Genomic DNA, 13,724 nt, shown 5'->3' with positions numbered 1-13,724 from the left:
CTTTGCATACAATTTTGGGTAAGGACAATTAAAGCCATGGTTAAAGAAAAAAAAAAAAAAGAAAAAAGTAAAAACAGATCTCATTGATAACACTGGGCGGACAGTGGGATGAGGCTCTGCTCTTCAGAGCAATACAGTGGGAGAGTCACTGGATCTTTGCCACCATCCTAGAGCCAGGCACAGTGTGGCCGCTGTGAAGTCAAAAATCATGGCTCTATGCCTGTAAGGACTGGACCTTCTTCTGAACCTCCACGTGCTTTAGTCCCTGACACCGATCCAGCTGTAATCTCCACAATGACAGAGGATTGCATTAGAGGATTGCAAAAAAAGAAAAAAAGAAAAAAATCATCCACATCCTCTCTATGGAGATCTGGAAATTTGAGGGGAAGGAAGAGAGGGCACTGTTTTCTGCCTGCCCAACAACTTAATTTCTTCACAATCCAGAGAACAAAAGCAGGCCTTTTGTTGGGTGAACTTTTACCCCTTCCAAACATACTTACTACAGAAGCCAAAAATGGTTAAATGACATTCTTTTATAACCAGCTTAATGAATAATGTTTATTTCTTAGCTTCAGTTACTGTCTGGGGTTATATTAAGTGTTCTACAGGTTTTTTGTTATTATTATTATTATTATTATCATATTTATTTTTTTATTTGTTATTTTTCATTTTTAATATTTATTTGTTTCTCAGACCTTTTTAATGTTTTTAAATGATGGTTTTAATGTTGTTAGACTTTCATAAATCAAAAATTTGAATTTAATGGCTACATTTCACCTACATGCACTATATATATATATATATATATATATATATATATATATATATATATATATATATATATGCACTTTTGTTCTTTTTTAATAACTGTGACTTGACACTAAGTTGCATGCATTTGGCATGAGATAGCACAGTGTCAACCTGGTCACTGTAATACCTGTAGCATTAATATATTAAAAAAAAAAAAAAAAAAAAAAAAAATAATAATGTTATGGTGGAAAATCAAATTCTTTCCAGATACAAGCGGGGGCCAACGGAGGATTGAATAGCGCATACATTCCTTGCTAATTTGCAAACCCTACCGGCCCTGTAGCACGGCACGAAGGACGGCGTGTGTACTTTGCTGTCAGGAAATTTACCAGATCCATACATTGTTTGGACTTAGGACATAATCCCCTCCATTGATAAAATTATGTCGAATGTGTCTGGCTGGAGTTCTGCAACTAAGGATTTAGCACACATGCTTTTTTCTTCTTTCTGGTTTTCCTTTAATTTGCAAATCTTGTAATCTAAGCCTAAAGCTGAGTGAACCAACTTCTAAACCAGCAGTGCTGTATCAGCCAAGACTGCAATCTGTTTTCCATTTGAGTGTCAAGACAGCATCCACACTGGTGGTTGACAAAAGCTGTTATTTCAAAATGATTATATAGTAAAAATCGTGTGAGGACTTTGGTAAGTTTATGAACTATTTCAGTAAAGGGGAAAGAACCGAGCACAGCGCAGCCTTTCAAAAAAAAAAAAAAAAAAAAAAAAGAATAAGAAAAAGAAAAATACAGAGCTAGGCTATTTACCAAACACTTCTACTGGAACGTAGCAGCAGCAACACCATTCACCCGGAGGGAGAGGGTTATGGTTTTCAACACGAGGCATGTTTTCAGCATTAGACCAACCGTTGCAGGAGTACAAAGCCAAACCGTCAGAGTCTGTCTCCATGTCGGGGCGGACACGGCGCATTTGGCTGCATAAGCGTCGGCAGAGCAAAGCTCTAGTCTTGGAACGGCTGAGATGGTGGTCTCCATCAAAGTGTGCTGAAGACAGACTTCCTTATTCTATTTCCTCGGGAGGAAATATTGAGTTAAGATTTGCAGCAGCAGCGGAGGAGTTCGTTTTAAGAGGTGGCAGACGTAGCCGAGGGGAGGAGAGGAGCCAATAACTGATGCGCCCTGCTCTCTCTCACTCCCTAAGGGGGCATATTTCTCACAGACTGCAGTCCGACTCTGTCAGGGGTCCAAGGTTGCAGGTCTGGCCTTCTGGAGCCGACCGGGTCGGTCAGCCAGTCAGCAGGGCTTGGCCGTCTCTCTCCAGACCACTCCCTGGTCCCATCAGAACTTTGATGCAGGTTATTATGTATAACAAATTACAGGTTTTCAAATGTACTTAGGATTTGTACCTCATAATATCTAAATGTTGCACACACACTGGGGGATGTGGCTTGGACTCCACCGCACGTTAAAACGGGAAAACTCCATAAACCGGACAACGACGGAACATTCCATTAGCACATAGGTTTTACCTCATGAACAGTTTTACATGTCTCCACTCGTGTCGTGCACGCCAGGAGATGGATACAAGCCTATTGTAGCCATAAAACTTCACTCTGGAAAAAAATGCAAAGATCTGAAATGCCCCTGACCTGCATTCAACCTCAAATGGCCTTTTTCAAATCAACAATGATACTCAGCTGACTCTATACTGTACAAAAAAAAATTATTTCTCAGCTGACACCTTTGCAACAGCAGCTACACACACGCATACCTACACACACATAAATATATATATATAGAACCTATGTATATGCACTCAGCTGTTCGAAAGTTTGGGAATTCTATCATGTTCACCACGGCTGCATTTAGTTGATCTCAAAAACAGCAGAAAAAGTAATACTGCACAATAATTATTATTGTTATTATTACAAATATTCAGTAACATTGTATATTATTAACCTGTTCAAATTTAATGGCTTTTATATTCCTTCCAAATTAAAAAATTAAATTGTGTGTGCACAGACAAATGGGCAGATAGACAGACAGACAGACAGACAACTACACAAATGGAACATTAAGCAATAAATGCAACTGCTTCCGATAAACTCATTATATTATTTTGTGCTGAAACCGTGCTTGTGTGTATCTGGAAAACAAGCAGACGTGACCTGTGAAAATGAAAGCTCCGGCACCATGTGAGACACTGCGCCAACCTGACATTAGAAGTGACGCTGTCATTGTGCACTCACCCCGAAGAACCCGTGCTCTTGCACACGCCGAGGAGGGGCCGTTTCTCAGCGAAGCTGTCAGTGTTGAGGGAACCTGCAGCCGGAGGGACAGAAAGGGGAACATTAACCACTGACCCACATAAAGAGGGACATTCATTAGCCACCCGCACATGAGGCCTGTTGTCTCTCCTCCAGTGCCACCCACCCACCGAACTTGAGCTTAAAAAATAGCTACCACAGCAGGAAGTGTGTTGATTGCATTACAAGAGAGCTGTAATCAAAATTATGCATTGAAAACGTCCTCAAAAAAAAAAAAAAAAAAAAAAAAAAACGTTCCTGTCAGCTTTGACATTCACACACCCTCACTTAGAAGAGAATAATGCCCTGTTCCTCAAAGAGACTTATGGGGATCAAATGAAATTAAAATACCAGCATGCAAGACATTAAATGGAGACAGAGAACAGAAACGCCACTCAGTGCAATGTGTTGAATGCAAACCATTTCTCCTCCGACTCTAATGGAGAAAGCCTTCAAAGCTTTAGGAGGAGTCTTCTGTCTGACTGGCTTTAATTTCAGGGCTTCGGAGAAATTACAGAATGGCAAAAGGCCGGTAGGCATATTCTGGGTGGAGAAAACATGTCGCAGTGAGTTTACAGATCCCATATTTATCTAATTCTCTTGATTTAAAAGAGAAGGGGGAAAACTTCCATTCATGTCCGGATAGTAGAAGAAGATGTTAGCCTTTGTGGAGCTGTAATTTGGGCAGCCATGCCATGAGACTAATCAGCTCCAGGAACGTACGGTCCCTGTGGCGTGGCGTGTGAGTGCAAATGTGTCATTCTCAAACCTTAACACTTTAAAAGGGCCTCTCCTCCATCTTCACTTCTCTGTCATCAGATATTGTGACTGGTCACGATAGCCAATCATAACACAAATACGACAGGCCTCTAAAAGACAACAGCTGCCTTCTATTTGAAAGAACAATTAAGGGGCAGAAAACCACCCCATGCTCCTCTGCATCCGTAGCGGTGTGTCTCAAAAACGGCTGGTCTTTAAAACAAGTGGTTTTCATTTGTATTTTCCAGTGCCTGTTTTCAATCTAATCTGTGAAATACTGAGAGAATTGTTTTTCTGGAAGACATAACAAATTTCCTGCGTTTCAGTAAATAATACATTTATAGTACAGCCATTTACGAGTGCGCTTTCAGCAGTGGGATAAATTTAAACAGCGAGGAAGAAAACGCAGATTTTTGCTCAGCTGTGGATATGACCGTTCGTAGCTGTCACCTGGAAATGAATCACTGTAGAAACAACAGCAAGAGTCAAAAACAGAACGGATGCAGGAAAAAAAAGTCAGTTTGCCTCTTTAGAGAAAGCGGAACTTCCTCCTTTATTCTGGGAAAGACCTTGCATTATTAAAATTGACACCTATTTTCAGGACTTTCCAAATCCGCTCACCCAGCTAAAACAATTACTCTTTTTAAATCCCACTACAGTATGACACTGTTTGCGCCAAACAGATCACAATCAGTTTCCCCACTTGTACAATTCATTTGATTTAGACGAGAAGCGTTCTCCTCATGTGTTGGCCGTCTGCTGCTTCTTATTATGACAATTCTCTTTTATCTGAATCCAGCCGGCATTCAATGCCTTTATTGTGCATTGTTTAAATCTGCCGAAAGGACAGAACACAAATTCTGTGCATAAATGTCATACAACAAAAAGACTCAGTGCATTTCCCATTTCTTTTGTTTTTACATTTGAATATGACCGTGCCACTTATTTAGCGAGAGATTAATAAAAAAATTTGACTGCATAACTTCTCAACAGATAACCGATACTACCGTTTTAGTTAGACACTTTCAGAAAGTGTGGAAAATCATCAAACATGAACAACAAAAAACGTGAAGTGGACAGTTTGGCGTAACATCAATATTTGAGCATACCTAATCAGGCTGCGTGTATTTTAGTTTAGTAAGATGTAGCGTGCATTTTTTTTGTCAGACTATTCATTTTCATCCTTTAACAAATGGAATGAGCGCAGGCATGCGATGGCCAATGAGTGAGCCGTGATGAAAGAGAAGGAAAATCTCAGAAGTCTGCAGTTCCTCTCTGCCAGAGCAGCGGTAAAAGTCCAGGCAGCCAGCTGACAGCATGCCAACATAATCGCGAAGGACTGATTTTAATATTATGATGGGAAAACAGCGGGGCTCTGGCAAGCTCTCTGCGCTATTAAGAAACAGAAGGTAGTCTTTAATTTAAACATGATATATGGAAAAGCAAGTAAGGAAGAGAGACATGGAACTTTATAAATTGCCACATCTCGGTCTAACTTGATTCGAAAAAGCATGTAACTGCCGAAAGCCGATTTTTACTTTCTGCAAATTTCGAGGCAAATAACAGCGGCAAACATGACATGTAAAATAACGTGCTGTTTATGTAACATACGACATGTGAAATAAATTTAAGCATAGTGGGAGATCGCGCTCTGTCAACGCATATTTCAGTTTGGAGGTGGACGCTTGCTCTTGACAAGCTGAAAATTAAGATGTCACTGGAATGTAGAATTTGTTATAAAATTTCAGAGCAGCAGTTTTATGTGCAGTAATGAAAAGACTTCTAGCAGGGGTTATAATCCCGAGATGGAGTTAAGGACTACTCTAGAAAGCAGCTGGAGGGGAAAAACACAATGCTAAATGCAAATTGAAAAATTTGTGTTTGTGTGCGTTTGTTTTTTCAAAGGTTTCTTATATTAATGTAATAAATGTTATCCCCCTGTGAAGGCATTATTCCAGACATTATCATTACTCCTGTCTTCAGTGTCACATGATCCTCCACAAATCCTCGTAATGTGCTCTGTTGTTCAAGAAACATTTCTTATTATCAGTGTTGAAAATGGCGCATTTAGTGTAGAAACCATTACTCTTTTTTTCAAATTTGTTGGCAAATTAAAAAGTTCAACAGAATAGCATTTATTAGTCTTTACTGTTACTTTTGATACATGTAATGCATCCTTGTTTAATAAATGTATTCATTAAAAAAATAAAAATAAATGAATGTTAATGTATGCTAAATTTTGCATATTGCTAGGCCTATGCTGTATTGACCATTATTGTACTGTATTGGTCATTATATGTTAAAAATAATGCACTTGTGTGGCTCTGCAAGATACTCACTGATATGAGGAGAGGGCAGGATCCTAGCAGTTCGCACAGGTCCATGCCTCACCGAGAACAGCTCCTGTGCTTCCCCGTTCATCTGTGAGGAGAAACAAACAGGCCTGCTTAAAACACACCGGACAGGGATTTTACAGATATAATCTCAGTTCAAAAGACAGCAAAGAGTACTTTGGGTGTGAGAATGTGGTGATGCATAAACTGTGAAGGTGCATATGTGTTTGTACCAGAGCCACATCACAAAGGTTATCAGGCCTAAGACAAAATAGCAACCATATACTTACAGTACAAAGCTGACAGGGCATTCCAGGATTTTATCTTTTTTGTACATCAGCTAACACATTCCGTTTGAAAGTGTTGAGACAGAGTATCCAACTGAGAAACAACTATAACGAATGTCCTAAATACCGTGGCATCTCTTTTAGAACATTAACATAAAAGCACTTGTCTGTGAATCACACAATGCTCTGTTTGGTCTGTAGCGGCTGTGATGTGGTTTGATAATGAGTCACCCAACAACTAGAAAATCAACATCAGGCATCTGTGGACAAACCAAAGAAAGAGACTTCAAAAAAAAAGCATTGCTGTGTAATGTTATCTGGCCTTCGGATAAGAACGGAAAAAGGATAAAAGCCGCAAAACTCAACCGTCATTGACAAACACGCTCTTAAATGACACTGACGCCGTTTCGTTTTTTTAAGCTACAGTCTGTTTTTTATATATCCTATATATTCAAAAACGAAAATCATGGCTGAATCACTTATTCACCCTCATGTTGCTCCAAACCCGATATGACTTTGTTTCTTCAGTGAAACACAAAAGTAGAAATTAAGTATATCCCAGCCATTCTTTTTTTTCAGATAATAAATATGAGCGAGCACTGGGACTGTCAAGCTCCAAAATGACAAAAAGCTTCTCTGAAGTATTATAAAAGTGGTTAATATGACTCATACATTATATCCCATGTCTTCTAAAGCCATAAAATAATAGCTTTGTGTCAAGAACGCAGCGAAATTTAAGTCATTATTCAAACTTTGATATTTCTTCTTTGGAGAAGTAGCAATGGAAAATATTGATGCTTAGTTCACAAACTAGTCATTCTTTTGAACTGGATCTTTTCAAAGAGCTTATTTATTGGTTCATCATCTGAATGATTCAGTCACAGTGATTTGGTCAATGAGGTCACGGTTTCATTTTCAATTACTTATTCAAAGAAAGAGTTCCCTGAAACGTGTAACCGTGCAATGGTGTAAGGTTGGGGTGGGACTATCTGCTAAGCAACCAATTAAATAAAATGAAGAAACTTCAGATCCATTCAGAATTATTCATTCTTTTCTTGTCTCTGTTAGTGTAGGAAAAATCAGAATTGCTGATCAACTCAATGCCATTCGGGGTCAAAAATGTGGTTGCGGGACGATCAAAGAACAATGGGGTGCAAACAAAGAGAGATTTGTTCACACTGTAGGACAAATCAACGCAAACTGAGAGAAACAGACTTCACATGAAGGATGGAGGGTGAGCCAACAACTAAACCACAAAACAAAAGCAGCCATGTATTCCATAAACATGCTCCTCAAGTCTGCACCAGGCCGATATTCAGCACCTACAATGACCGGCTACATTTGATTGAGCTGTAATAACAATACAGACCTAAACCAAATTAAGTCTTAATCACGTCATTCTCATACCGACACTGTAATAAGCTGGTGGAAATCCGGAGATCTGTGAAACCAAAGCTGGGGAGTGGCGTATCACATCGCAAGGGCGGAAATATTTTGATTGAAGCCCAAATCCCATGGCCTTTTATTCTAGCTTTTTGTTTTAAGAATTAAGCCCTGAATGTGCATCTCTATGTGTGTTAAATTACAGAAACGTCCTTTATCACATTACTGGGCATAATCCATGTGTCTTAAGCAGATAAGCCCGCAGAGGATGATCGCTCTTTTGCACAATTAGTAGCTTTTTCGAATGCAGGATCAGAGTTGTGTTTTTATTAAAAGCGCTCGGTGCGGACTTCGTAGCTGCCAAGTGGGAGATTAATATGGCATCTACAGCACGGTACATTTGATGTAGAGAGAGGCAGAAGGAGAGAGGTAGCCTAATGCACGTGGGCCACCACAAAACAAAACCCCCGGCTGGCAAATGGAGAAAAGGAATAATGGAATTTAGCGGATTGTGAGGTTTACATTAATGCGACTGTCATTGTGCATTACCAGACTGCTCATCCTCGCTTTACGCGGCTTTAGTGGTGGCATCCATCACCAACCTCTCAGCTATTACTATTTATCACAGCAATATGCAAAATTGAGGCTTCTTCTTGTTTTTCCCTCTGGTTGTTTCTAATTTCGTTCACATGGATACAGTGCAGACGCTGGTCAGAAAACGAGTTCTGTTAATCTCCGACCAATCTGTGTGATGGAATTCAGTGAAACGGAGCAGTTCAGCAGTATCTGGAGCTGAGAGAAATGGCAGCTCTCTCTGTATTCTTAGAAAGCAGAGAACATCTGAAAGTAGTGCAAACAGAGGAAAAAAGCCCAGCATTAGACAAGAGAGACTGGCGACTACATCTCTGTCTCCTGGCCTTCTGGGCTCTTGATATGACAGCGATAATACAGACCTAAACTACACAACAAAGTCTGAAGTCCAATCCAAAAGTCTTGGATTGCAAATATCAATTATCATTTATGGTTTTTGTAAAGGGAATTTAAATATTTTATCTAATAAATAGAGATCACAATAAATCCCATTAAATATTTCCTTTTTTCAATACTTTTTAAACAAATATATATATATATATATATATATATATATATATATATATATATATATATATATATATATATATATATATATATATATATATATATATATATACACACACACACACATATATACACACACACACACACACATACACATGTGCACATACACACATGAAATTGTGCAAAATTAAATGTTTGAAATTAATATTTGAATTAAGTTTAAAATATAAATACTAATAATATTAAAGCAAACCTATTGGGTTTATGGCTACAATAACATCTGATAATTAAATTCTTTTATTACATTTTAAGCCAATAGGAATAAGCTGATTTTTTTTTTTACACCATGAGAGATAACTAATAAATAACCTCTAATAATGCAGATTCTTATTACAATTGTTTTGTAACTTTCAAACAGTTATTGGATGTATTTAGATCTAAAATTACAGTATAATGTGCACATTTTGAGATTTTCTGAAGTTATGCTTAATAGTGTTATCAAATGTTTTATGTTGAATCTGTAGATTTGCAAAATTAATATAATGTAAATTAAGTGATTTACAGATCTAGTAGATGAGAAAGATGAAGTAAACATGCAAAATAAGGAAATAAGAACCTACAATCAAATACTCAATATCCACTAATCCTGTTATATTAAAATTAAATAATAAATAAATCTAATAGGCCTATTATGCAAAATCAGTGTCACACATGTCTAATTCTGTGGCACTATCATCACCACAAAGACTCAAACAGACCTGTCTCTACACACTCCAACCAGGATGGAAGAAAGCAGTGAAATGCACTGGGCTGCTTTAATGATAAGAGAAAAGCAGACACCTCCAGTGTACTGCATGTCGTCCCTCCACTCCAACACCACTTCAATTAGCCCCGTCTAATCTAACTGCTATCTCCTGCCAGCCAGCAACACCTCCTTCAAAGATTCTGCTCCACCAAGACGCTAATGCACAGGAATGCAGAAATGTACTATGACTAGAGTCACTCCTGCTTCTCCTTTCAACGCCATTACAGAAGGTGTTGGCTCAGCAACTGTCACAAACACTTTGCAGGCAACTTATAGCAAAACAATGTGATGCTTTCAACACTTTCACAAAAAGTGTGAGATGTTGTGTCTGTAATGATGCACTACAGCTTCCAAATTCATGTCATAAGGAAGTGCAAACCTTTCCTAAAGTGATAAGTGTGAGGATTTTCATAATGTTCTACAATTCAGGTTTAGTCGGGGTGGCAAATCACCTTATATGAAGGATATCTTGGATATCGTTGAACAAATCACTGAGAATGCTTTTGAATTGAAATTGACATTTTCACTGGAGAAGCGAAATCATGTTAACATTATTATTTACATTTGATATGATTTAAAGCTTAACATGCATCTTTGACATAATTTCACCCAACTTCAATGCTAAAATCTGTATTCCGGGACACAGCCTTGCCTTTGTCTGTGGCGACACCAAGTGGTGAAACACAGTCACAGCATTAGACAGCAACAAATAATATCAATCTTAGGTTTATTGGTGAGACATTTGTGGCACTGAACCAATATACCAGCCAAAAGTAACATGGGTATATTTGTAGCAATAGCCAACAATACATTGGTATACAAGGGCATAAAAATTTTAATATTTTAATATGTAAATATTTTAAAACTTAATTTTTGATTAGTAATATGTATTGCTAAGAATTTCATTTTGGAGAACTTAAAGCTGATTTTCTCAATATTTTGTTTCTATGTTTTTTTTTTTTGCTTCCTCAGATTCCAGATTTACCAAATAGTTGTATCTCGGCCAAACAAACCATACATCAACCGAAAGCTTACTTATTTGGTTTTCAGGAGGCATATAAATCTGCTTTTGTGGTCCAGGGTCACATATTTGACTGAAATTTGGTACACTCCTGTACTAATAAAAAAAAAAAAACAACAATAAACAAAGTATACACCAAATAGTATGTAGTAGTACAAAAGTATTGATTTTACCACTGAGCTTCGCTGTCTCCACATTACTGCCCCAAAATCAATTATTTCCACTAGTTTCATCAATGCAAACCATTGTCAGTCAGTACGTTTACATGGGTATCAATGCTCCAATTTTAATACAATTAAGACAATACTCTGACTAAGAATCTACCATGCAAACAGAGATTACTGAAGTGACACATTAATCAATAATAAACTATTACCATCACGTAGGACTTTTCAACGCGTTTTGCGACAGTATACACACACGGCAATGGCAAATAAAAGAGCTTTAACACTGCAGTCATCTGTATGCATGTACAAATTACTAATTGCACTTGAAGCTTTTTAATAAAATTAAAAATGAAACACACAAAAAGTTATATGGCAGCATTACAAAGACAAACTAAGTAATATAGCATGTAAAACAGGAACATGAAAGGATTATTCTAAAAGTAAACACCTAAATCATAATATTGTCTTATTCAGAATAAGGTAAATAATTCGATTACTGTCCATGTGAACATAGTCAGTTTGAACCTCCCTCAAGGCAAACATAAAACACATATTCACTCTTTTTATATGAATGCATTCTAGAACATTTGTCATGTGACCTACAGCATCAGTTGCATCACTTCGCTGACATTCGCGACTCCTTTCCTGTAGCCTCATGGGAAAGTAAAGTGCCCACCGGCTGGACATTTCAGGATCTCACCAAAATTAGTAGTTTACCCAAGTACTTATTTCTACTTTTATTTAATGAATGCTGTGAATTCAAACATACACATACTATTTTTACCCTACTACACAGTTGGCAAACATGAAGCCGATGTAGTTCATGCAAGAGAGACTGTTTAAAATGTACTCACTGATATACTCCAAATCTGCATTCCGTCAGTGTATCCAATCATCAAGCAGAGAGGCGGGTCAGTGCCGCTGCCGTGCATCTCTTGGAACTCTGGTAAGCGAGCCACATCTGGACACCGGGCAAGAAACACAAGTCGTAACAAATGACACAGAGGTATAACAAATAATAACTCACAAAGCAAGTAATTCACAAAGCTTAGATGCAAGTTGTAAACAGCTAAAAAAATATAAAAAAGTTGGCAAAACATAGCACCTTCTGATCGCCACAGTTTTTATTCTTATGAAAAAAAGATCATGGCTGTGAATATGAGTGCCATTACAACTGTATAATTTAGGAAAGTTATGTCTAATCATCTGACAGTCTCATCTACTCATGACACGTTTGCTGGAATGAGGCACATTTAGATGAACGCAGACTTGGTGAGCATAAAAAGAAATTCATTCAAAAACATTTTTAACTCCCCACACAATAACTACTAGCACGCCTTGAACAGTGTGGTATAGCCTGATTTACAATAAATAAATAAATGATTAATATGAGCCAGTTCTTTTTAGTGAACCAAACACATGCAGCATGACCTGTGAAAACCTGGTACTTTTAATGACTCAAAACATACAGCACAAACTTACCATTGATGTCTGTTTTTTCAAAACGGACCCAAACTATTTTCTCTTTTTCATCATTTGGAGGTGTCCCGGTATATGCCTTTAAAAAAAAAATAAAAAGATTAACGCAGGCTAGATAATTTCTAACAAAATTGTTCTTGCTTTCACTATCTATCATTTATGTCTAAATATTTGAAGGACAAACAAAAACATTTACCTGAGGTACTACGTCCTGCAAGAACGTAACTACACTCTCCATGTATGACTGCTCCCTGCAAATCAGTTAAACAATTCTCGTTAAAATAATATATCCACGCAAGAAGAGACCTTACCATTTCGACCTAAAAGCTTGATATCAAATATTTTAACACCTTTTTGTTCATGAGAACCAACACCTTAACATTTGCAATACTGATAATCGTGAAATTGGCTTTACAACTGTAATTTCATTCACAAATGATCCATTATGGTCTTACGTTGCAGCCTGTGCTCGAACCACAACCCCACCAGCACAGCGGCTCGGTCTGCGCGGGGAGTCAGACGCCATGGCCAACCACTCAGGATCCTGTGGAAGCAAATACATGTATGAGAAGATAAGAGTCATGATTTTCACTTGACCGTTACAATAAACATCACTGCAAAGATGCCTCATTGATCATTCTGAACTCAGTTCTACTTTATAATTGAACATAGGCTACAAATCATATGTGCACCTCTACAGATCATCCACAAACAAATCAGACACAGATGTGCCTAGTTCAGCTAAATCTGCACAGTAGACCCATTTCTATTAAGTTCTGCTCCTGCAACGATCTGTAATACAGACGTGTTACGACAATCGAGATAAACCAAAAAAAAGGCTTCAATCAACTCCTCCAATATTAACTAGTAACCAAACTATAGGATGTAGATACCTTTATTAACAACATAAGGTAAGTAGCTTATCGTTTTACACTTACAACACAAATTTAGCATAATATAATGTAAGAATATGTCCAAAGAGTGCCATGGAGTATGTCAGCAGAAACACAGCTGTGAGGTTAGTCAGTTCAACATTTCATCATATCAACTATCTGCACAGTCTGTTAGCTTAGCCAGTACCGCTATCTGTCAATACAACGCTTCGAAGACAAGAAACTGAGCAATGGCAATAACTTTTCTCACTTCCTGAAAGAAATGTATATGTAACGTATGTAGGACATGCGTAGTTGAATGTTTAACGATGCGACATTTGTACTAACCAGAGGTTTTGTGTTTTGAATTCGGATCAACAGAGGTCCTCACAAAACGCCACAGTGAAGCTGACATGCAGCGGAAACAACAGAAGCTTTGGCCAATCAGAG

At 37.8% G+C, this 13,724-nt stretch overlaps 1 protein-coding gene across 7 annotated transcripts in view; it reads right to left on the bottom strand.

Moving 5' to 3' along the window:
- bcas3 (BCAS3 microtubule associated cell migration factor) overlaps positions 1-13,701 on the bottom strand; it is a 193,336-nt gene extending 179,635 nt beyond the window's left edge. For all 7 annotated transcript variants that reach the window (XM_043258853.1, XM_043258854.1, XM_043258855.1 and 4 more), the window contains exons 1-7: positions 13,623-13,701; positions 12,858-12,946; positions 12,599-12,653; positions 12,406-12,481; positions 11,778-11,884; positions 6,169-6,250; positions 3,014-3,086 (exon numbers count right to left, since the gene is read on the bottom strand). In XM_043258853.1, the coding sequence (XP_043114788.1) occupies positions 3,014-3,086; positions 6,169-6,250; positions 11,778-11,884; positions 12,406-12,481; positions 12,599-12,653; positions 12,858-12,928 (464 nt within the window). In that variant the 5' untranslated portion in view covers positions 12,929-12,946; positions 13,623-13,701. The remainder of the gene's footprint in view (positions 1-3,013; positions 3,087-6,168; positions 6,251-11,777; positions 11,885-12,405; positions 12,482-12,598; positions 12,654-12,857; positions 12,947-13,622) is intronic.
- Between the last annotated feature and the right edge of the window lie 23 nt (positions 13,702-13,724).

The sequence above is a fragment of the Puntigrus tetrazona genome, chromosome 15 (assembly GCF_018831695.1).
Source record: "Puntigrus tetrazona isolate hp1 chromosome 15, ASM1883169v1, whole genome shotgun sequence".
Lineage (NCBI taxonomy): Eukaryota > Metazoa > Chordata > Actinopteri > Cypriniformes > Cyprinidae > Puntigrus > Puntigrus tetrazona.
Note: the sequence above shows the minus strand (reverse complement) of the source record. Positions and strands in the feature narration are given on the sequence as shown.